General features: G+C 45.4%; 1 protein-coding gene across 1 annotated transcript in view; it reads left to right on the forward strand.

The window, feature by feature from the left end:
• mfsd2ab (MFSD2 lysolipid transporter A, lysophospholipid b) overlaps positions 1-23,599 on the forward strand; it is a 24,229-nt gene extending 630 nt beyond the window's left edge. The window contains exons 2-14 of the mRNA XM_083645595.1: positions 3,512-3,637; positions 5,872-5,996; positions 12,815-12,938; positions 13,633-13,711; positions 14,051-14,244; positions 14,375-14,465; positions 15,594-15,715; positions 16,571-16,654; positions 19,384-19,467; positions 19,679-19,791; positions 19,885-20,028; positions 20,601-20,777; positions 21,429-23,599. Coding sequence (XP_083501721.1) covers positions 3,512-3,637; positions 5,872-5,996; positions 12,815-12,938; positions 13,633-13,711; positions 14,051-14,244; positions 14,375-14,465; positions 15,594-15,715; positions 16,571-16,654; positions 19,384-19,467; positions 19,679-19,791; positions 19,885-20,028; positions 20,601-20,777; positions 21,429-21,483 — 1,518 coding nt within the window. The 3' untranslated portion in view covers positions 21,484-23,599. The remainder of the gene's footprint in view (positions 1-3,511; positions 3,638-5,871; positions 5,997-12,814; positions 12,939-13,632; positions 13,712-14,050; positions 14,245-14,374; positions 14,466-15,593; positions 15,716-16,570; positions 16,655-19,383; positions 19,468-19,678; positions 19,792-19,884; positions 20,029-20,600; positions 20,778-21,428) is intronic.
• Positions 23,600-24,650: the final 1,051 nt, after the last annotated feature.

Here is a 24,650-nt window from a genome sequence, read left to right on the forward strand (position 1 = left end):
TTCATAATAATAATAATAATAGGAAAGGTCCAACTCTAAAATGTCAGTTATTTTCTGCATGGGAGTCAGTCACCAGTCACCATCATAAGCTGCTATAATAATAATAATAATAAAGGTAATAAAGGTAATAATAATAATAACAATAATAATAATAATAATAATAATAAACTTTATTTATATAGCACCTTTCAAAACAAGTTACAAAGTGCTTTACAATAAAACAGAGCACATTTAAGCACAGAGAAAGCCATAAAAGTGACAATGTAGAACACAAAGGGAGAAAAACCCACAAAATAAGAATTTAAAATAATATACTTGAACTTAAGAACAAAGTAGAAATCAATAATGAGCGGCTCAGGTAAAATCAGGAAATACTTTCATGTAAAAGAAAAAAGGAAGGCATGCTCATACAGCCTTATATCCTGCTTGCTTCTGAGTTAAAATTTGCAAAATATTTGTATGCTTATTAAAGTACTTGTTGGTCGGACATTGGACCCTATCAAGCTGTTGATGGCTGTTAGAAACTGCGAGTCACAGAGATAGGCTACTTTATCCTGTAGCTAAATGAAGATGAGAAAGTGTGCATCAGGGGGTGTAGTAAACCGTGTTGTGTAGGCTAATCACTTTCACCATCAATTGTTACTACTGTGTCTTTCCCTCTCCAGTCTCCAACTCGGGTCCCCATTTTGTTGAGATTATCTTCCTATATTTCCGACAGCAACTGAAGGCAGCAGACGGCTGTGATTCTAGTGTGCGGCAGGCAGGCAGCGATCAGCAAGGCGACGTGTCCTACAGAGGGAGCAGATAGGGGGAGATCAGATTGATCTCAAAGTCAAATCTGAAGCAAACTTTTTCACATTTCCAACTTGAATAGCAGGCAGCTTCAACTACTTATTGTGTTATGTCTCATCAGTTGCCAATCTAAACTGACAATTCATTTATAACCTGTGAGGATTTGAAACCCCACTCATTCACTTGTGCCTGCAAACTTGGGACTTGCTGCTTTCAGGCGTGATAACATTATGATTATAGTAGTAGATAGATTAGGAGTAGTAGCCTAGTATTGGTGGTAGTAGTAGGCTAATTTTCCTGTCAGTGTATAAGAGACAGACATATACAGTAGTGGGGGCTCCCTGTGTGTGGGGCACACAGCTATTTCTGGAAGAAGACATAGGTTACTGGGTGTCCCGACTGCAACCGATATGGTTAGGATGTATATTATGCAAGGAGAAATATTTTGATCACAGTAAGGAATTGCATAGAAAGGGAGTCGTGCATGTCTGCACAGTGCACACAACTCGCAATATCACATTCCTGCAATATGCATCATGAAGCAGCTGGTACACTCACTGCATTATCATTTTCCAATCAAGAGAGGAAAAGGTGTGAGACTCTTGGCAACACTGGTTTTGTTACTTGTGCAGTGCTGGCCGGGGCATGGGTATATTTGGGCAGAGGTATAGTTAAAAACCACTTCCTTTATCATCTTTTGACCACAATGCTTCTTGCAAGAATTGTATACGACTTCTCGGATCTGTTGGCGCCCTCCATATTCATATTTGTTGCAATACTAATGTTAGACCTTTGGTCAACTGTTTTGAAAACCTTGTTGACTCGTTTTTAATAAAAACATCAGTGGCATCAAATGCTTCAAAGAGAACAAGGCTGGTGAGGTAGAGTGCTATCCAACCGCTCTCTGCCCAGCCTTGAGTCAGTGTTACCCTGGCGTCAGGTGTGGTCAAGTTTGATCTGTGAGACTGTTTTCACCTCCATGGAGACATGGCCTGAATCACTACTGTTTCTATGCCAGCTATTGTGTTTTGTGACCACATGAACGATCCCCCTGGTGGCATCACATTTCACACGGAGAAGGTTTTGTCACCTAAACAAAGGCTGGGTTGAGTTCATCAACAAGACAGAGAGGCTAGTTCATCCTGCTACAATCACAATGCTGTTTTGTGTGCTGGCCTGATCTAAGATGGGGGCAGTGCCCATTGGTTGTCTGAGAGCGTTCACAGTTAGCCTTCCCATCACTTGTCAGGAGTGACACTACAGTTGTTTGCTCTGTCCACCTAGAGGGATTGCCGGTTAGGCAGCACCGACCACAGCCTTTTGATTGGTCGGGGCCTCGGGGGGGAGGGTGTGTGTTCATCGCCCTGACTGGCTGCCGGCCACACAGCCGGCGGTCGGAGCCCTGGTCAAACTGGCAGCAGGCATCCTGTGGGTCGGAGCCCTGGTCAAACTGGCAGCAGGCGTCCTGTGGGTCGGAGCCCTGGTCAAACTGGCAGCAGGCGTCCTGTGGGTGTCCAGTCAGCCAAAGTGCCCTGTCTTTTCGGTGTTCTTGTTGACACCCTGGTGCTGTAACCTGGCCCGGGCACAAAGCTGGGCCAGCAGAGAGTGGCGTTGCTGTGAGAGTGATCTTAACAAACTCTTTGTGGAGGGAAATATCAGAGCTATTAGAGAATGGCCTGGTGACAGCTCAGACAAAACGGAGGCTGTTTCCCAGTAGCAGGCCCTGGGCTCTGCCAAATAAGCTAATTGATGGTTATTTTGTAGCCAACACAACTCTGGCGTCTCTGGCTCTTTAAGAATTTAGGCCACATTCCTTGTGAAGCACTTGTTAAAGAGGGCTCTAGCTTTAAACAGAGGCGTGAGAAATGGGGGGGATTGTTTGTTTGAAGATGGAGAGAGCGAGCGGTTGCAGTGTTGCCTCCAGGATTCTTTTCAGCAGCGAGGGACGGGGGAAGGGGGGGGGGGGTAAGCGCGTGTCGTACGACGACAGAGATGTGCACGGATTTACTTTTCTATAACAGTTTGTGCTTTGCACCATTTATTTCTCTATAAAGGTGATGTTATATAATGTAATGTTTGTTTGTAGTGCCTTCATGCTGCTCTTCTTGGCCAGGTCCCCCCCAAAAATGTTATCTTATTTTGAAGCAGCTGTGGCCAGGATGTAGCAGTGGTGGGCCGCCGCTACTAAATGCATATACAGTAAGAGCAAACCCTGGGTTGAGATCAAGTTGGAGAAGTGAGGGGAACCGGAATATGCCATCAAATTAGGAAAGTGAGAAATTCAGTTGACCAAATAAGCCAGCGAAAGTGACTAGAATGATCGTTTATTGCAGTTAGGCCAATTTGGATTAGGCTGCCATCCTGAACTCTGCAGAATAGACCACTCCTATGTTTATGAAAGCTTGCTTCTGCTAAAGGCCAGAGTCCACACCTGAAACGTAGGTTAATATCGACTCTGTCAATGTTAATTTCTTAGGCATTGTCTTTACACCACTTGGTAAGCTAGATATCTAAGCTGCTTGTATGTGTGCCATTTTATCGGTGTTCCTGTACATCTTCTAAGAGCCTGGCCTTCTACCTGCTCTATTTTGTAAAGCGCCTTGGGATAACTGAATAACTGAATTGATTGATTGATTGAACCCTGGTGCCATTTTTAGGGCTAACGCGATTGATTCTCATTCATCGATTAACATGCTGTTTTCTTGTTTCTCCTTTGCAGCGGGAGACGAGGAACAGGCTGTCGGTGTGCAACAAGCTGTGCTATGCCGTCGGCGGAGCGCCCTACCAGATCACAGGATGTGCCCTGGGCTTCTTTCTTCAGATCTACCTACTGGATGTGGCTCAGGTGAGCTGGTGGTCCAACCTCCATGACCCAACCTGTTCAGATGTTAAGGAGCCCTTTCATAACATGGACCTTAAATATAGATAAAATAGGCTCACTAAAAAGACCCCGTCACGCCTTAAACGGCCTCCACAGTGGGAACATGCTCTGTGTCCATTACTGTCCTTCCTATTCACCTTATGTAGCCACGCCCATTTGACCCATTTGTGTGGTCGTGTGACAACTTCCGGCTGAAAAAAAAAGAAAAAGAAAATGGCTGGCTGCTCCAATATCAATCTCTGAATTAACTAATAATTTATCCAATTGTATGTAACATACCAAATAAAAGCAAACGGCAATGTCTAAGAACGCAACGCCATGTAACTGGCTCGTTAAGTCTCGCATTCCAGGGAATTACGTTAACGTCTGCGGGTCTTATAGACGTAAGTGGCTCGAGCTGCGCTCGGAGGAGAGAAAGCTATCTGAAGCTTTCTTTGTTGGAGTCCAGGTATGTTTTACAAGAAAGTGCTCGTCATTGTCGACGATAACGCTATCTGACCTGGCTAACAGTGGATACTCGCTTGGTTGCTGTGTACCGCGCTCAAAAGTAGTAGGCTACGTTCTTTATTTTACCCCCTGCACTGTCCGCTACAAAAACAACTCTCTTCTTCATGACGTTCTTTCATATTTCGCGCCGTGACCGCCGGAAGTGTTAACACGACCCGGAAGAATTTGGCCCACCCCCGCGTCTGAACATAAGGTGAATACACACGGTGTCCTATAGGGCAGAATGTGGGCTGGCATGTACGGACTTCAGGGCACGGGGCTGGACATGATCCTTCCTGCGCCCTCAAAGCACCCCTTCTTACAAGGGCACATTCAGGACATGGCGAGCGCCAAGGCTCACCGACAATGGTGCCATTGTCGTGGAAAAATGAAGAGATGGGATGGGGGGGGGGGGGGGGGGGGGTTCTTTTATTTCCCTCATTAACTCCATGGTGGGGCTCTCTACTGTAAGATCAGAGAGCTTACCGGGGGCTTGTTCTGAACAGATTAGAGTGAAGAGGAGGGAGGTCCGGTCAGTAGCAGAACTTAAGAGGGGCTTGCTTTAATGGGCTTGGACACTAATCTGGAGTGTCAAGGCCAAGATGGCGTGTAAGTCAACGGCTTCCCAGGGTTCCTTTTGTCCGGCCGCTCAGATCAGTGATGAAGAGTGTATTGAGGACACAGCGTGGAGCAGCGTACAGTCAGGAGGTCTAGCATTCAGCCTGCACAGCTTCCTCCAGGCGTGTCATCCATGCATGCTGAATGAGAATAGATAAAGTGCCACCATCGCTGCTTGACTTGCAAAGTGTTGCCTTTTGACTATTTACTGAAAAACAACACAACAACATATAAAGACAGCACAGCATGTTCCAGAGCTACACCCTTTACCTTTGTCTAACTGCTCTAACTGCTCCCTCGGTGAGTGGGAGTGGTTTTGATTATTTCAGGACTCTTTCAGCTCCTCCAACATATAGTACCACGTGAGCTTGGGGAGATGGTTATTTATTCAAACGGATGTACCTGTAAGATACCTTGTACTATATGTAGAGTCATTTTATATGTAGCAAACAGATTGAGTGGGTACTACTGGTAATACAGGTAATACTAGCTTGTGTAGTTGTATCAGGAATTATTGCCAATGCTTTGTGTGCATAGCCTTTCAAGTCAAGTCAAGTCAAGTTTATTTGTATAGCACATTTCATACACAGAGGCAATTCAAAGTGCTTCACATAAAATGGATGACAGGAAAATAAAAGAATAAAAGAAGAGAATAAAATGGACATTTAAAAGCATCACAACAAAACTTAAAAAAAAAGAGTATAAAAAGTGCATTAGGCAACAGGCACAGCAGCTGCAAAAAGAGCTAAAAACTTATAGAGGACTCATTGGGTTTGCATAATAGAATAAATCAATTTATCTATATTGAGTCCCCCGACATCATGACTATAAACATGACTACACACACATAAAACTCAGGTCTGGGTACGGTGTCCTCTTTTCCTCTATACTGCAGTTTGGACGCCAAGGCCAAGCATACCCCCGGCCCGCTTGTACCTTACGTCATCTGTTGCCCGTCGACAAACAGGCCGGTTTCAAAGGAAATGATGCTGGGGTGTGTCATGGAGAGAAGTCAAACACCTCTACTACGTGTGCCTCCCTCTACCTTCTTGTCAGCTGTTTGCTCTAATCTTCTGTCTCTTCTGCTTTGGCAGCTGGATCCCTTCTACGCCTCCATCATCCTGTTTGTGGGCCGGGCCTGGGACGCGGTAACGGACCCCACAGTGGGCTTCCTGGTGTCCCGCAGCCCGTGGACGCGCTTCGGACGCATGCTGCCCTGGTAAGACCAACTCCCATGCTGGGACCAGTACTCTACATTCTGCTCCTATTTGGTTTAAATCGGTTTAGGAACCTTTCTTCTGGAGCCCCTTCCTCCTCTTCTAGTTAGAATGTTTGGGCCCTGTCTCCCGAACTGTTTCCATTGCCTTGTTGATAAAGCTCAGGGAGAGGTTCTTGAAGCACTTGTGTTCTTGTTTGCTTTAGGAAATCCCTGATAGGGAGGGGTGGGGCGCTTTTAGATTTCAGCCTTGGTGCGTCACAGTCACAGCCAAGTGGAAGTTCTCCTGTCAAGTACGTTAATTGGGGGCAGGGTCTCGTCTCGTGCCGTGACTGTTTGAAACGTTTTAAGTAACCCCGAGAGGGATCCTGAAGTTCATGCTGACGCAATCACTGCTTCCTACCATTTCCTCATCATTCCCCGCACATGGATCACTCTTGCCCCGCCCCCTCTCACACGCCCACTAATAAATACTTTACTGCATTCCATCTATAGAATATATTGCAATGAAAATAAAAGTGGCCTCACCACTGAAGCTAAAACATAAAGAAACCTCCTTAACAATTGGCTGTTTATGCGTTTTCTTTTTTTCTTTCTTTCTTTTTTAATGGAGAAAATATGGAGGCTTTGCGCACACTTTCCACAGCCCGGCCTCTGGCATGCTACTGATAAATACAACTCCTGCCTGCTAGGGAGTCTACTTTTCACAGCAAACATACAAACCTCACCAGGGTTCTTCTCCCCCCTTTTCAGAAAGCATTCCTCAAGAGAGGACACTGTTTCCAACTATATTTGACAATAGTCTCATTTGTACAAATTGAGCCACAGATTTTGACCTGGATGATTGTTGGATGGAACCTGGAATCATTTTATGTAGCGTTTTGATTTTGCGTTTCAATTTGAGAGGTGCCACTTGACCTCTTTCTGTGGAATCCTGTGTGACCGCCTGGAGCAAACTAAAACGTTGCCGATCCTCGGGTTGCATTTCTGTCTGGTGGGTGGTGCCTTTGTCTGGGAGGGGCGCCTATGATGCTGCATGCTTTTTCAAGCCAAGGTTACTGACCCCTGTTCACTGCTATATCCCCTCCCCCGCTTTCCTGTCACCCAGTGTTGCATCTATGAGCAACCCACATGGGTTCATAGTCTGAACTATTAGCTGTGGGTCATGTCTGAGTCAGAAGAAGTCGGAAGAAGAAGCGTCGCACACACTTCTGCATTTCTTTTAATATCATCCCTGCCCATGCATATCATATGACTTTTGGCTCTGGTCCCTGCACGGTCAAATATGGCGTGCGTTCCTGTGGCTCTCGGTGCAGGTCTGAAGGTGTCAAAATTTAAAACGCTCTGATGTGTGAGACGAGAACAGCACAGTCCTTTCAACGCCGAAGATGTTTCAGAGAGTCTGGGCAGGCGATTTTTACTAGCTGCTAGATCCAACTGTAAAGCTGGGGTACCTCTAGCTGCTAGATCCAACTGTAAAGCTGGGGTACCTCGTGAGGGTCTGAAGGACAGGAAGGGGCCAGTGGAATAGGCAAGAAGGTGGTGAAGAAAACTGGATTTGTTGTGGGGGGGTGGGGTTGTGTGCATTCCTTACATTGACGAGACACCACTCGCGTCAGTTGAGGGGATAGCACAGATTTGTACTGCTTATATCCAAATATTTATGTGGTAAGGGGGGTTACCTCAAGGCTAGATGTTGGAAAGCATCTAGCTGCAGGGCTGAATGCTGGAATAAACTAATTGCCTACCCCCCCCCCCCACACACACACACACGCCTCGCGAGTATGGTCTCCCCAGAGTTGCTTCACCACTAAAGAATCAGTGAAGGCATCCTTTTACACACAGGAGAGCGACGGCCCTCCTGCCTAATAGCTAATATAACATCTAATATCCCAAGACGTGTTGAAATGAGCCGCTCAGAGAGTTGCCTTGCGCAGTGTGAGGGACACACCTGGGAGGGAGATCCAGGCCTGGAGGTCCCAGACGGTCCCACGTGTGGCGCGACCAGTTTCCTCTTGTTTGTCCTCTTCCGGGACTGTTTGCAACGAGTGTGAACACCTGCATAATTAATTTGGTGCACAGAAGAATGGTCTTCCTGTTCCTGTTGTCACGATTGTGAAGCAATTCCACACAGAAGTGGCAGATGTTAGCATTGTCTGTTAAGTTGTTTTAGAATGAATTGAAACTACAGGACTTGGATCTGTAAGTTTAGATTTTCAGATTTAGTTGGAATTTTATGATCTAAATGGGAAAACTGCAGTGGTGTACGAAACAGATTTTGGTGACTAGTAAACCAAATAATTTAGCATCTCATTTGATTGGCTTTGGTTTGAATAGAACTGGATTTTGTAAACTGCCTATTTTGTATACTGGAGCAATTTTGTTCATGCATAAAGTAACTGAATTTAGTTGGTTTTCTAGAGAGGTAGGATACGTGTCGTCGTCGTCATCATCATCATCATCATCATCAGGTGTTGAGCTATGCATCAGGATTGAAGCCTTTGTAAAGTGCGTCAGGTTGGATGCTGCTTGTGATGTGATATCCATTCCTCATCCTTATTTGGAGCATGGCGTGGTTAGCTGGAAGAGGGAGCGGTGGGCACGTTCAGTCACATTACGCTCACATTAGTCATAGAGGAAGCAGGAGAAAGTCGCTGTTTCTGTGGTGCCTGAGGGTAGGGTGGAGAGAGAAGGAGGAAGGCGGGAGCGCCTCCGCCTTCAAACATCAGTGCGGGGAGGTGGGGGAGGGGTGACCAGAGCCAGGCTGGCTTCTCATTGGTCCAGCCCACAACACACCACTTGCCTCAGCCAATGGCGGGGCAGCTGTCAGCTGCGAGCGCCCGGGTAGGCTTTTTTTTAAAGGCTGGCTGAGGAATCCAGGAGGTTACTACAGTTCAAGTGGCTACACAGCAGCACTGTGCGTTCCACTGTTGCTGCACGTCTACTGCAATAGAGTGACACAAGTGACAGGTTGCAGGTTTCCTGTGGTTAGGTCAACTTTCTGAACATACATTTACATTCATATCTTTGGACAGTTAGTGTTACATTACTGCTTTCATAAATGTTGGTTCTATTTCACCCAATATACTTTTGAAATTGGATTAGGCCTTCTAGCCTTAACTGCAAAAAAACAAGCTACTGTATGTTTCCCCTCAACATTCCCCCAATTTTATTTTTTACTTACAACATTTTTTATTTTATTTTTTATTTTGGAGACCCGGGTTCAATTTCCAGTAGCAGTACTTTGCGCTTGGGCAGACATTCCTACAGACACAATTGGCCATGTCCTGGTCGCTGCACTAGTGCCTCCTCTGGTCAGTCGGGGCGCTTGTTCAGGGGGAGGGGAACAGCGTGATCCTCCCACACACTCCTGAACATGTATCGGAGGAAGCACGCGCTCGTCCACAACTCTCCCCAGATCGGCAGAGGGGGTGGAGCAATGACTGGGACAGCAGGGGGGATTGGCCAAGTACAATTCCCCCTGCTGTCCAATTAGGGAGAAAATGGGAGAAAAATCTGATTTTTTTTTTAAATAAAACAACAACTTATCAATCAATTCAATTTGATTTATATAGCGCCAAATCATAACAAGAATTATCGCTTTACAAATATAGCAGGCTCTTTATTTGCCTTATCAAGGTCTGATAAGTTTGCTACTGATAAGTTTAACTTAGGAGAAAGGTAAGCCTGGTCAGCAGCACCGGTCAGCGCTGCTATTTCAGAGGACATTGTAATTTGATGCCAAGGCATCATATTGTATGCCACTACTTATGGCCTGGGTGCAATCCTGCGTGTACTGTAAGTCTTGCCTGGCCCTAGCGGCCTGTTTTTAGAATAGCATACACTGAAAAAAGATCAGTATAATTTTAGAAGATCTACAGGAAAGACATGGGACCTTGATTGTATTTTATTTTATTTATTTGCACAATAAAACAACAAAAAACAAGGCAACAAATGAAACTGATTGTGCAGGTGAGGTTAAAAAACAACCTGGGAGGGCTATAAAGGTATCTCACCCAAATAAACAATACTACAATAATAATAATAAAAAGTTTTATAAAGTACGCATATAATAAAAACCTTGTGCTCTCACCTTTTCTCCCATTTCACTTAATGATTCCCCATGTGTTGGGTTATTTGAATGACATAAAAAAATTCAATAAAAGCCTTTGTCAATTGTCAGTATAGGCAAACATCAAGTAATCACCCTCACAGACATGGGCCAATGCCTAATTTGGTCGGTGTAGTCGGCACACGTGGCACAGAGGAAACCGGTCTATGCAAAACACATTGCCAAGTGCGCCTCAGTCCCCCGGCTGAAACGTCTGCTTTATATCGGCGCGCTGGCCGGGCGGCGGCACGCCACCCTGGCCAAACTCTCCCAGCGATCGTTGACACAACGCGCTGCCTGACGGGGTTTATCAGATCGCACGCATGAGGGAACTCGCTGAATGCCACTCCTCTCATTTCAGCTCTAGTCTGTAGCTTCAGAAAGAATGTAAAGTACACGCGTCAACGTATATATCTCCTGATAAGCTAATCCATTGATTCTAGTGGCGAGGAAGGAGGAGAAACAATAGCCTGAGGGTAATAGAAGAGAAGTAGCCTTAAGTGACCTTAAAGCGAGGCACTTCGCTGCCAGCTGATGCAAGCTTAGATATTCAGTCTTTGATAGCACAACGACTGCTCACAGTACAGGTACAGGCCGCTTCCTGGTTATTGTTGGAAAGTAGGTCATGTTGGTACAATTGAAGTGAAGGAGACTTCACCCACATGGCATACACGAAGAGTCAAGCTGCGTCACATTCATGTATGAACTTATTGGAAGTGTGGCAGCTTGGCCAACTGTGCATCTAGGCTATGCAATGGTTTTGTAATTTTGTAATTTATTTTTAGCAGTGCCATTGCTACAACCTAAGTTATGTTGTGTTGGAAAATACGAGATGGGGTTTCTTATGCATGCTGTGATACTATTACTTCATATCCTGTTTGATGAGGATGAATCACTTCCGAGCCGATGATCATATCTTCCCGTTTCACAAAGCACGAGAATCTATCTCCACGTATCCGAAATGCGTCACATTCTCAAACTCGCATCTGATTGGTAGAGTGCTGGTCACACCACAGGAAGCAGCTGAATGGGGCCAGGAAGTGCAGTTGATGCAGTTCTCCCACAGCCCCTCAGCTGTTTTTCCCAATAAAAATGGAAACACATGGATTGGATTTACTGAGGAGGAGGAGGAGGAGGAGGAGGAGGAGGAGGAGGAGGAGGAGGAGGAGGAGGAGGAGGAGGAGGAGGAGGAGGAGGAGGAGGAGGAGGAGGAGGAGGAGGAGGAGGAGGAGGAGGAGGAGGAGGAGGAGGAGGAGGAGGAGGAGGAGGAGGAGGAGGAGGAGGAGGAGGAGGAGGAGGAGGAGGAGGAGGAGGAGGAGGAGGAGGAGGAGGAGGAGGAGGAGGAGGAGGAGGAGGAGGAGGAGGAGGAGGAGGAGGAGGAGGAGGAGGAGGAGGAGGAGGAGGAGGAGGAGGAGGAGGAGGAGGAGGAGGAGGAGGAGGAGGAGGAGGAGGAGGAGGAGGAGGAGGAGGAGGAGGAGGAGGAGGAGGAGGAGGAGGAGGAGGAGGAGGAGGAGGAGGAGGAGGAGGAGGAGGAGGAGGAGGAGGAGGAGGAGGAGGAGGAGGAGGAGGAGGAGGAGGAGGAGGAGGAGGAGGAGGAGGAGGAGGAGGAGGAGGAGGAGGAGGAGGAGGAGGAATGGATGTGTTTAGGAAAAGTAGAATGGCAGGTTCCTATTCTGAAGAACATGACTTCTCCTTTGTATTCCTGGCATGCTTTTTTTAACCACTTCTCTATAAGTGTGGGTGTGTCATTCCTAAACAAAGACACCAGAGAATTTGTCTATGGGTTGTCTCTTCTCCCCAGTGTTACACTACTCTTTCTTTCTCCACTTTATTGGCCAAGTAACCATGTACTCATAACAAGGAATTTGACTCTGGTTTGCGTTGCTCTCAAAGTACTCAAACACAGAAAAAGGTATATGCACAAAATAAAACAAACGAGGCACAGGTTCAAACATTTACAACATGTTGCGTTAACTACTATATACACAATAAGTGTCGTGTAAAGTGTCTATTTTAAATACGTATGAAAGAATGTATATGTACAGAATAAGCCACACAGGATCATACTGTAAACAAAGGCTTAAATACAGATATATTACCAGATGAACCGTTATTTACCGTTCAATGTGAACGAGGCTTTGAGTCAGATATTGCCGTTATTTCCCAGTAAACGTACATCAAACAAATCAATACTTTGAGAAATTGACACTTAGGTATCACTATTTCTATTTGTCTAAGAAACACATTTCACAAGCATAAGCCTTCAGATCAAAATGGCTTTAAAGAGAGTGACAAACGCTACGTTCAATGAGGTCACATCTACTTCATCTGACGCATGTTGAGGCCTGTGTTGCTGCTACATGAATGCTAATAATAATGATGTGACCTAACCACATCAGTATGAGACAGTTAACCAAAGTGCCTCAAAGCATTCAGTGAGAGTTGCTGAGCTGAGCTGAGCTGAGCAGTAGTTGTAAGAAAGTGAATGGGTGACAGGCACTCATTTGAAACGGCCACAACTTTCATTATGTAATGACTGGAGCCGAGTGGCCCCTCTCTTCAGACAGGCTGCTTATTGTCCCGGGGGTTTACGTTACACGCTGGATACACCATCACGTTTTCACGTGCTGCTGTTGTTGTTGTTTTTATCTCCCTCCCCCCTCTCCTCCATCCCCCCCTCCCCCCTCTCCTCCATCCTATCCCGCTGTAGGATCGTGCTCTCCACCCCTCTGGCTGTGATCTGCTATTTCCTCATATGGTGTGTTCCCCCGTTTGAAGATGGCAAGGTCATCTGGTACCTGGTCTTCTATTGCCTCTTCCAGACCCTTCAAACTGTGAGTAACACACACGTCACACAAACGCACGCACACAAATGCACACACACATACACATACACACACCACACACACACACACACACACACAGTGGAGAAAAAGATTCATGCCAAAATGAGCTATTCGCCATCAGAGGGGGGTGGGGCGGGGCGGGTGGAGGGATGATCACGCCTACTCACCTACAAAATGATTGCTTGCATAAAAGTACATCTTTGTACCATTGAATGTAAACTCATATTTAACTCGGACTGTACATTCATGTAAATGCACTGCCTATTTACCGCCTACTTAACTCAGTCTGTAAATCTCATGTAAATTCAACATAAATTCATATTTATTATCCGCGGAACACTCCTCCACTCATGTACATGTTGTGTGTATATATATACTTGATTTGATTGCACTTGCAACATTGTGATTGTCTTTGGCTAGCTTTCCTACTTCTTTATCTCTGTATATTGACCTGCATAAGACAAATTCCTCGTATGTAACTTGCATACTGTGGCAATAAAAGTGATTCTGATTCTTAATATATTTGCGTACAGAACAAACATTGACTTGAATTTCAGGCAGTGAAATCTTCCCAAAATGGAAATATTGCATTTTGGAGGAGCGAAACGCTTCAGTTGCACAATGAGGCTTAACTGAATCAAACTACACTGTTTCTCATCATATTACTGCTTCTCTCCACCAGTGCTTCCACGTGCCCTACTCTGCCCTCACCATGTTCATCAGCTCTGAGCAGAAAGAGAGAGACTCGGCCACCGCATACAGTGAGTATGACACACTTCCTCATTTCACCTCATCTATTATATCCTGAATGACTTTCCTGACAAACGGGAAGTCCGGTGTGTCGCTTATCCTGCACGTAAATGTCAACTTCTCTCTTTTTTTCTTCCAATATAGTGTCTGAATTCTATTTATTGTATTTATGAATGTAATATTTTCCATAATAAAAACGTTCAAAATAATTAAACTTTTACAATCAATATCACTCAATCTTAAAACGTAGAATTTTAAATGGAACTAATCTGGTTTTGTCAGTAATATTTCTTATTGATATTCCACACCGATTTCCTGTGTCAACTTCTCCCCCTCTCTCCTCCAATCAGGGATGACGGTGGAGGTCCTGGGCACTCTGATCGGTACAGCCGTCCAGGGGCAGATTGTGGGCATGGCCAATGCGCCCTGCGTCCCCGTGCCTGGCAGCAACATGACGGGGGAGCTGGGCAACGCATCGGCATTCCTGACCACCGCCGGACCTGAAGGCAACACCACTGTGCCTGTCATCTCTCTGGACGACACGGTACACACACGCCACTTTCTTCATCCCTGATATCCATGACCCGTTTGTTAGCCACATGAAGGCTAAAGTTAGCGTTGGTTGGGTAACGTGCGGGCTGCCTCTTATCTCTCCCCTGGCTTCCCTCCCACAGAAAAATGCCTACATGATCGCCTCTGGTGCCATCTGCGGCATCTACGTCCTCTGTGCCATCGTTCTTTTCTTCGGCGTGAGAGAGCAGAAAGGTAAGCCGTTCATCCCTCCATCCATCCCTCCATCCTTCCATTCAACTGCCGTATGCCTACGACTGGGCAATATAACTTCAAATCAAAATCAGGATTCTTTCTAACGTTTACCTCGATTACGATTAATGAGCGATTCTTTATTTTATTTTTTTACGTGTTTTTTTTACACTGCCCTCATAGTTCTGTGACAGGGTCTGTACTGTTTGTTGGCTCGGTGTTATCTGCTATGCCGGCGACAGCTTTGCTTTGAGTGAACGCCTGAACGATAATTGGACGGGGCGGAGTCACGTAATTGAACACAATGTACTGTAGTATTTTATTAAGGGGACAGTTCATGAATGCACGCATTGAAGTATGAACTGAATTAACATTTATTGAATTAAGTTTGTTAGAGGTTCTAAATGTCCATATACATTACAGATACATTTTCGGTTAATTGTCCAGCCCTACGTATGCCACTCCTTTCATTGCCATTTGTAAACCAAAATGGGGGGAAATGGCACAATGTGGGACATCCCCCCCCCCCATTGATGGGTGGTTTATTCCTAGCATTCAAAGCTTTGCATTGTGCATTACAGTACATAACAGGGGTCAATACTTTCTTCTGTTTAAATAATTAATTATTGAATCAGAAAGTGCATATTAGTAAAGGTAAATGAGCCTGGATTCATGGTGTTTAGTCGCAATTAAATGTTCCTAAAATGCCTCACTTGCTTGAGTTGAACCTGGTTGAGGTTCTTGCAGCGTCATGTCAGTGGTCTCCTTGGATGCGCGCGCACACACACACACACACACACACACACACACACACACACACACACACACACACACACACACGTGTTCATGTGACACAGCTGTTATTTGTATCTCCACCGTGGTCCGATGGAGCCACTGTGCAGCGTCATCCCTGTTCTCTGTGGTATGGCTGTGTGGGCTTCACAGTGTAAATGAGAGCCTCATGACCAGCGATGATGGGACTTTCCAAACAGACGTATCTATCAAAAAAAGGACGACCTTCAAAGGCATCTCCTCACAGAAGCTTTACTGAAAGGCTACAGAAATGAATAAATGAATGGAACTGAATTCAACTGGATGTAATGTTTGCATTGGATCTGTTTTCCTCTCCAGAGTCGTCCAGTCGTCCCAGATCCGAGCCCATGTCTTTCTTCCAGGGAATAAGGATGGTGATGGGACATGGACCCTACGCCAAACTGGTCATGGGCTTCCTCTTCACCTCCATGGCTTTCTTGGTGAGTGTAGACAACATACAATGTTACAATGTTACATTGTAACATTGTAACAACATAGACTATAAAAGAGATGGACGGATTGAGTGTGACGTCACCCATTGGTTTGTGGACTCGTGTTTTGAAGCCTCTAATTTGGCGTTTTGGCCGCTGTCATCTTGGGTCTCGCGAGACCAGGGGTTTCCCACAGAGCCACAGTGCCGCCTGCCATTGGTCCGTGATCGGCGAGCTGCGCGATCACTGGACAGATGACCTGTCAATCATGCACAAAACGAGTCTTGTCTATTTTACTCTAAACTCTTAGAGTTTAGTTTGAGTTTAGTTTTACAGTTGTCATGAAAGCACCAAAACCATTTTTTTTTTAACCAGGCTGTAAACATGTTTATGCCGTAAACTCTAGTGGCCGTTCGAGGAACTGCAGTTTTTAGTACTTGCTCGTTGGCCTCAATGCAACCAAGAAAGCCTGCCCCCTCGGTAGACACACACACACACACAGCCGAATGACATCAGATAGATAGATGTTGGGTAAGAAACACAGCTTAGACATGGCCACAGCCAGTCACAGTCCACAGCCTCTGCTAGGCTGTTAGTCCTCTCCTCAGTAGTGTCAACATTGTACTAACCCACGGGTCCCTCGCTGTAGCTCAGCTTGCCATCCGCTCTCTGCATGTGGACAAGAGGACTCCTTCAGCCTGACGGACTGTGTGTTTATTTTAGTGCTTATTGGGATAAGCAGCTTCTCATGTTCAATGTCGGGAGTCTCTCTGCCACAGTTTACTCGGCGCCTGCAAGGTTGGGCTGTGCGTGCGTGTCGGCTGTAAAACGTCACTGAGTGTGTCTGTGTGCTTCTTTCTGCAGCTCCTGGAGGGAAACTTTGCCCTGTTCTGCAGCTCCACACTGGGCTTCAGGAACGACTTCCAGAACATTCTACTGGTCATCATGGTGAGTGCGCACACACACACACAGACACACACACAGACACACACACACACACACTCACACAAGCAAGCACGGGTGACATCTTTATACAAACAGATGGGTACACTGACGTACACTGTTTTGTGGAAGAACTTACGCCATCACTCTGCAGACAAAAGCCTCCCCTCCTAGGACGAGGACATAAATTCTCTTGAGTTACAAACCCAGTCTTCACCCAGTGAGAAGCCAGTGTCTCCTAGCTGCCCATTTCCATGATGGGTGTTCTCTCTGGCTGCTCGGCCTGAATGCCAGCCTATTCCCACAGATAGCAAAGGCTCAGCGAAGGAGCCAATGCGAGACTCGGCCATGGGAAATCCCAATTCACGTCGCTAGCTCTTTTTTTAATGTATCCCCTTCTTGGCCTTCCTTTTTTACATGAACCTGTAGGCAGAGAGATGGTTTTCATATCAAAGACCATCATGTCCTGACGGGTATCAAGTCCCAATTAGCGAGCACAGTGGAACTGTACAGGGTGGGGAAACTGTCCTCGGGTTAGTGAGGTTGAAAAGATTACACGCACTGATCCTTTACTTTATGGAAAGGATTACAGAGGCAAGAGGGCGACCTGTTTGAAGTAAGTTTCATTGATGTAGTGAGATGACTTTTTCAGACACCTCAAAGCGATCACAGTACAGTGACCTGTGAGTAGAGGTCGCCCCCTCCTTAACAACAGATCCAGGATCAGCACCCAGGCGACCCTAATCGCCACTATGTTGCAGAGACATCGAACTGACTGACTCACTCACCGGCCGTGTGAACGCCAAAGGGGAAAGAGCAGAGGAACCAGCAGGAATCGTTTAGCCAGTCCGTGAGATAATCAGCGGTAACGCGATAGGGGCGGCGTGTTTGGCCGTGCGAAGGGAACAGCAGAGGCCGGATGAAATGAAACATTGTGCGAGAGCAGCGGGGAGTTAATCGAAAGACAACAAAACAAAGGGCTCTTGTGTTGTTGCCTGTGCTGGTGTGAGGCACAGTGAGAAGAGCAGGCCACAGGGCACGTTGCCTTCCTGGAGGTGTCTCGCTCTCTGATGGATGTCAGGTGATCAGCGAGGTTTAGAACAATGTTTCCCCAACCAGGCGCACGTGTGCCCCTAGGGGTACTTGAGCAGCTCGCAGGGGGTTACGTGGAAAGATTGGGGATTACTACAATTTATTTCCAAAATGATTATATACACTATATTCCAAGCAATTTCATAAGCCCATTGTTAAAATGGTATGTGGAACTTAGTCTCAACGCCAGACCCATGAGAGTTCTTAGGCTGATACACTACGTTACTGCATGCTGCAGAGCTCTCTCTGGGTCTGGGACGCTTCCCCCCCAGCCGGCTGATTATGGGAGGGAACCGTTCACTTGGCCAGTGATTGGCCAGTGGTGGATTCAGTCTTCCCCAATCAGTAACGACTTTGCAATCAGACGACACAGGAGGCGCAGCCCATTTTCGAACCGCTCTCTCATCGGTGCTGTGACCTGTCACTCATTCAATTTCAACCCGCCTTCAAAAACCAGCAGTGGCTGTGAAGTGGTACAGACTAATTTATGTAGTATGAGGAGCGCAGCGATTCAACGTAATATTTGAGTCTGGGGAGAGACTATGTGGAACTAGTCCCCCCCCCCACCGGCAGGTGTCAACTGTTACACTACTCTGGGAATAGGTGGTCAGTGTTCACGCATGTCAACTGCGTGCAAACCAACTAGCTAGAAAACACCGATAAATGGCTTCAATCATAAATAATTGTTCATACTAACAGTTTAATATGAGTTGAATAGAAGACATTTAGGAGCATCATCAACAAGCATGAGTGAGGGGGTACTATTGGCATGGCAGAACAGCTCAAGGGGTACATACATACGACAGAAAAGGTTGGGAACCACTGGTTTACATTATGCCATGGTTAGCTGTGTGAGACGTGCAAGTTTTATTTTTTACAATCCAACTTAGGAGATAGTCATCTTGGCTCATAGCAGCGCCAGACTTCAGGGTGATAAAAGCTGGTGATGGCGGCATTGCCAGGAAGAAGCGTAGGTAGGCTTTGGTTGTGCACATGTGCAAGGCGGCACATTTTAGAACGAGGATAACCCACAAAAGAAAGCTTTCACATGGAAATACAAAGGATGTGGGCACTCACAGTTGCTCATAATGAGACACCACATCACAGACAATGGCTGACGCAGAGAAAACCACAGCAACACTAAGATTACTAGTGCAACTAGGCCAGCCGCGTTAGCATTTCATTTACCATCCTCATCCCCCCAAAAAAGTGGGAAAATGCTGTTGCACCATCGGGTTGTTATCTTTTCCTTCGCACTGGTCAAACATGAAGGGGTCAAAGGGCAAACCGTTCTGGCCAAAGGGTCACCTTCAGGGGACGATCCCTCGTGGGAAAGGCTGCAGACAGGATATTGCCGTCCGTTTACCCTGTTGTGACTGGCAGATGAGACGCATCACATACCCTTCCGCATCACCACATCTGGAAGTCGTGCGAAGCCCAAAAGGAAGCCAAAAACCTGCAGAGAATGTCTAATATCATTCTTCCCTTTTCATGTTGTTGTCTGTGCAAAATCACGTGTGCAATACTAATAAAAAGGGGACCTGTCATGGAATTCACAGGGATTCACTGGAGTTTTTTCTCAGTGTTTTGTGTCAACAAAACAGTTGGCTAACTGAGACTTTTGAATGTTTTCCCCCTCCCAGCTCTCTGCTACTCTGACCATCCCCTTCTGGCAGTGGTTCCTGACTCGCTTTGGGAAAAAGACAGCGGTTTACGTCGGCACCTCGGTAAGGCCCGCACCGCAGTCACGTCAAAACACACGCCACTCACATTGACAGCATGACTGCTTATTATTTTTCTTTAACTGGATGAGGAAGAATATACTGGGAGCCGGTGCTGGTTTGAGCCATGTTGCATTGTAGGAATCCCCGTAGCTGTAGTACCACCTAGTGGCTGTTTTGGCGAACTTGACTGACTTTTTTTATTTTCTCTTTGCAGTCTGTGGTTCCCTTCATGATCCTGGTGGTGTGTGTGAAGAGTAACCTGATAGTCACCTACATCGTCTCCTTGGCTGCCGGGGTGGGAGTGGCTGCAGCCTTCCTGCTGCCTTGGTAAGACCCCCTTCTTGCCTTTTTTTTTTAATACGCTTTGTTTCTTAGCCGTGTGTGCGTGTTTACTAAATCTGATTCCACTCACTCCTTCAGGTCTATGCTGCCAGACGTGGTCGATGACTTCAAGGTGCAGAACCCAGACTCCACTGGCCACGAGGCCATTTTCTACTCCTTCTACGTCTTCTTCACCAAGTTCGCCTCGGGAGTCTCCCTGGGCATCTCCACGCTCAGTTTAAAGTGAGTGCACGCACACACACACACACACACACACACACACACACACACACACACACACACACACACACACACACACACACACACACACACACACACACACACACACACACACACACACACCCTCGATCTTTAATGATTGGAAATGTGTTGGAAGGTCTTCGACAGTTAGCCAGACGGGAACACCCACACATAATGAAGAAAGACATGAACAGGAGACTAAGCCAAATCCCACATCAAAGCAAGGAATTCAATCAAATGCTGATTTAGTACAGTAAGGCCATAGTGTGTGTGTGTGTGTGTGCGGGGGGGGGCGTACACATATCACCTGACTGGCTTTACTGCAGAATGATGTCCTTTGATCCATAATACAGTGAGAAAGTTGACCCAGGAAAATCTAGATCTCCGTTTGCCAAATTGCGGAGAATTATCCAAGAGTTATCCCGAAACGCTTAATGCACTGTGATGCTTTAACATGTGAAATGCCTTTTAATGTACATCTCTCACTAAGTCTTCTCTCACTAAGTCTCATTAGTTTAATAATCACGTTTCTTCCCCCCTCTCTCTCTCTCTAGTTTTGCAGGCTACATCAGTCGAGGCTGCACTCAACCTGACAAGGTGCATTTAACCCTGAAAATGCTGGTGTCCGCCGCTCCCGTCGCTTGCATCCTGATCGGCCTGGTCATATTCCACTCGTATCCCATCGACGAGGAAAGGCGACAGGGCAACCGCAAGATGCTCCAGGAACAGCGGTAAGGCGGCAGGCTAGCCAGCCCGCTGTTGCTCTCTTTTTTTTTTGGTAACTTTATTTTTAAGGTTTATGTTGTAGCACAGATTGTTTGCATCATATTCCAACATTTCTCCACATAACTGACAGTATTACAAATGCAAACACATAAAATTAAAATAAAAAACAACAAACATTCAGGTCAACATGATGGGTGTTACAGATCAATTCTTAGTTTTTCAATAGTTAGCTTTGTGTTAAGTTATGTTGTTCGGTTACTTGTTCCAATCAGCTTCAGAGAGAGAGAGAAGTATAGAGCGAAAAATAGAGAGAAAAAATAAATAAAATGGAATGAGACATATACATGTATTATATATAATACATTCGATGTGAAAATAGACATGGACCAGACGAGCACAGACAAGGCTAAATGGGAATGTAAGCTCCTCCTACACTCATATGCGCCAACCATTTGGACCAGAACCCATCAAATTTTATCCTTTCTCAATATTAGATAGAAGGTCAGTTTCTCCATCTCATATATTTCCTGTACAATTGCTATCCACTCTTTTTTTGTTGGTGGGTCCTGGTTTCCGCTGTTGCTCTCTTGTATTATACGTGCCTGTGATTGTGAAGTCAAACTCCCAGCTTAAAGAGGCTTCTTGTTTTCTCGCAGGGACAACGAGGCAGATTCCGAGACGGACTCGACAGAGCTGGCCGCCATGATCTAGGACTTTTTGAGAAACCCACGGACCAATCGGGCGACCCGACTGCCGTTCGCACTAGGCGGGACCAAACGGACCTGGGCCTGTCGGATAACGAGAGACACTGCCTCGTCCAATCACATTGCTGCTCCTCCAAGAACTTGATGAACTACTACTACTAGACGATGTCATCAGTCAACGCCAAGGCCTTTCCGATAACGAGTACCTTACCCCCTGCATTTCTGCCAAATCTTTCCTCCATGATATTAACTTGCTTTTCTCAGATCTCAACAGCCTTACTCTTTGTATAGTGAACTACTTTTGACTGCTGCGAGAAAAAAGAACTTTTCTTTAAAGGTTGGTTGCACAAAACCTTGAAATGTGATGGGTGCAGTGAACCGGTTTTGACGGTGCAACCTTTACTGTTGCTACTTGCTAGAACTGAACAGGATGGATCGTTTCCATCAAAATTCATGATCTTGAGCGCTGCACTAAAATGACTTCCCCATGAGATGTAAGCATCATTAGATACTTGAACAAACGGTGGCGACGCCTTCATTTCAGGGCAGTCCCCCCCCCCCCCCCCCTCGCCCACAAGTTAAAAAAATTCAAACTGACATAATTGGACTCTATATATTATTTATACAACAGCTACAGAAGTCTACAAAAGTGCTTCAGCATCTTATGTACCTGTTATTTTATAATTTTTGTGTTGCTCTTGAGTCATTGATTTGGGTCCTGTTAGGAACATGCTCTTTTGTATTTTTGTTTTTTTTAATTTTCTGTTCACATTTAGTTTACTGAAACTAATCGGCCGGATCGTCTCCATCGCATTCCCATCGGCTTTGCTCAGAGGAGACAGGGGCCATCTGTGATGTGAATAAAACCAGTGGCTGAACTGCACCAGCTGTGCTCTGAAAGGAATGTTCTCCTGCCCCACCATTGTACTGAAACCACTAAAATAGGAGAGCAGTTAATTTTGCACAGGTGACGGCAATGTGGACAAAGCAGTTACATGATTTACATGATGACATTATTTATAGCACAGCTACTGAAAAGAGAGGGAATCTTCTCTCTGAATGCAATTCATCTACTCAAATCCGGAGCGACACCGTGACTACACCCGATAGTAATCTAGTGACATCGTTATTTAAGTATTTATTAGTTTTAATTTTAGCGTGTGTTTTTGTTTGAGTTCATGTTTGCTGGGAAACCGATGTTTCTTTGAGTATTTAAATGTATTTAAGGACTTTAAGGATGTCGTTCCACCTGAATGAGTTTTGAATGAAGTATATTTTCAAAAGACAAACATGGGAACCTAGGAAAATGTGTACTAATGGTTAGGGGCCCCAAGAGAGTCAGATTTAAAAATGGCAAAATTCACAAAACTTAGTAATGCATGTTGCCGCAGCTAATGCTACTGTTTTTGCTCTATACACCCAGTTTAAAAAAGGGACGCACAAAATGGTGAAATATATATTGGGGGATGGGGAAGTGAATTTCTATTGGGGAAGTGAATTTCTTATTGTCTCCCTTGTGTGTTTTTGAATGTTTGTGTGTGTGTGTGTGTGTGTTTGCCAACTTTGTAAATTAATGTATAGTTGACCGGGGTGCGTTATGATCATCTCAATCCATGTCATGAAAATAAGGATTGATGTCTTTCATATCTTTTCGATATGGAATATGTTTATGTACAGTGTCATTATGTTATACATACTGTTGCATCTTCAACATGTTGATTCTGACAACTGGGTTCCCGGTGTGAAATGCTTCATATTTCATCCAATTGCCTTCCTTTCTGAGGTTCCTTTCTGAGGTTCCTTGCAACCCTCGAAGAAGAGACATGCCAACACAATGACATTTCCACCCACTAACCCGCAACATCATAAATGTGCCATTTTTATTTTTTCAGTTTTTCTTCTTGAGGCTGTAGCCAATCGTGTGAGCTTTAATCCCACGGGGAAGCACACAAGCCTCCTGTGCATATGTATATAGTGTATATGTAAAACATGTAAATATCTTTGATATTTGTGACAGGAAGTCAGATAGACTTCTGTACTGTGCTGTAGTTATTTAAAGAAGAGATATCTTTTTGAGAATGAATGAAAAAGATAATAAATACTAATTGATAAGTGTACTGTGATTGAGTTGTCAGCATTTATTGAAAGTATTGCATAACCGAAACACTACAGAAACACATTTTTGTAACAAGCGCAAAATTGCAGTAGCTGCGACCAGATATGTGAATTTGTGAAAACACTCTGCCCACTAAAGCGTCACTCTGGATGGTCACTCTTGACTCTTCCCATACATTCATCCCATGCATTCATCAAGTGTGGACATTTTGTTTGGGGAAACTACATTTAGTAGCACCTATTTATCTTCAAACCAGTATTTTCTGCTCTAAACATCACAAGCAGGAGCAAGGATGGAAAAAATACAATACTTAAGGGGAAATGCATAGGATGATAACACAAACCAGGGTATCCAAACTCTGAACTTTAATATCCCCTGACAATTAAATGATTATCTCTGATTTATAAGATGGGTCAGTTAAGAGTGTACATGTAGGCTACTACATAAACACTTTGAGATGCATCTGTACTTCCTCTATAAATCCAACCATTGACTGTAAATTATAGTCCAACCTGTTCCCTAGAGTAGAAAAGCAACACGTCTCCATTTAATTCTGTCATTATTGGTACATTACTGCCATCTGGTGTCTGTGGAACACTATACTGTAGTTTTAAACTTTCGATCTTTTATTTTGAAGGCTGAACGCCCAAATCGGATGTCATAGCAGCATGAGCTGTGATTTGTCTATGTAAAATGATGTCATAGCAGAGTGAGCTGTGATTGGTCTATGTAAGATGATGTCATGGCAGCGTGAGCTGTGATTGCTCTAAAATATTGCTGTAGTGCCCCCGGTGGGCTTATGGAATGCAGTGCAGAATTTCGTGCTTTTCGGACACGTGCATAGTCATATAGTCTCACGATGCAGATGCTGATTATGTCCTCTGCATTTGACCCATCCAGGCTTGTCCTTTCCTCCGGGGGGCAGGCCAGGAGCAGTGGTCGCTATTTCTTTCCAGCGCCCGGGGACCATCATTGGACCAACTTCAGATGTTGTCGTCACTGGTCGGATGACGATCTTCTGCATGTTTTTAGTGGGGGGGTTATGTACGGAGGAACCC

This window comes from Poromitra crassiceps, assembly GCF_964638095.1.
Source record: "Poromitra crassiceps genome assembly, chromosome: 11".
NCBI lineage: Eukaryota > Metazoa > Chordata > Actinopteri > Beryciformes > Melamphaidae > Poromitra > Poromitra crassiceps.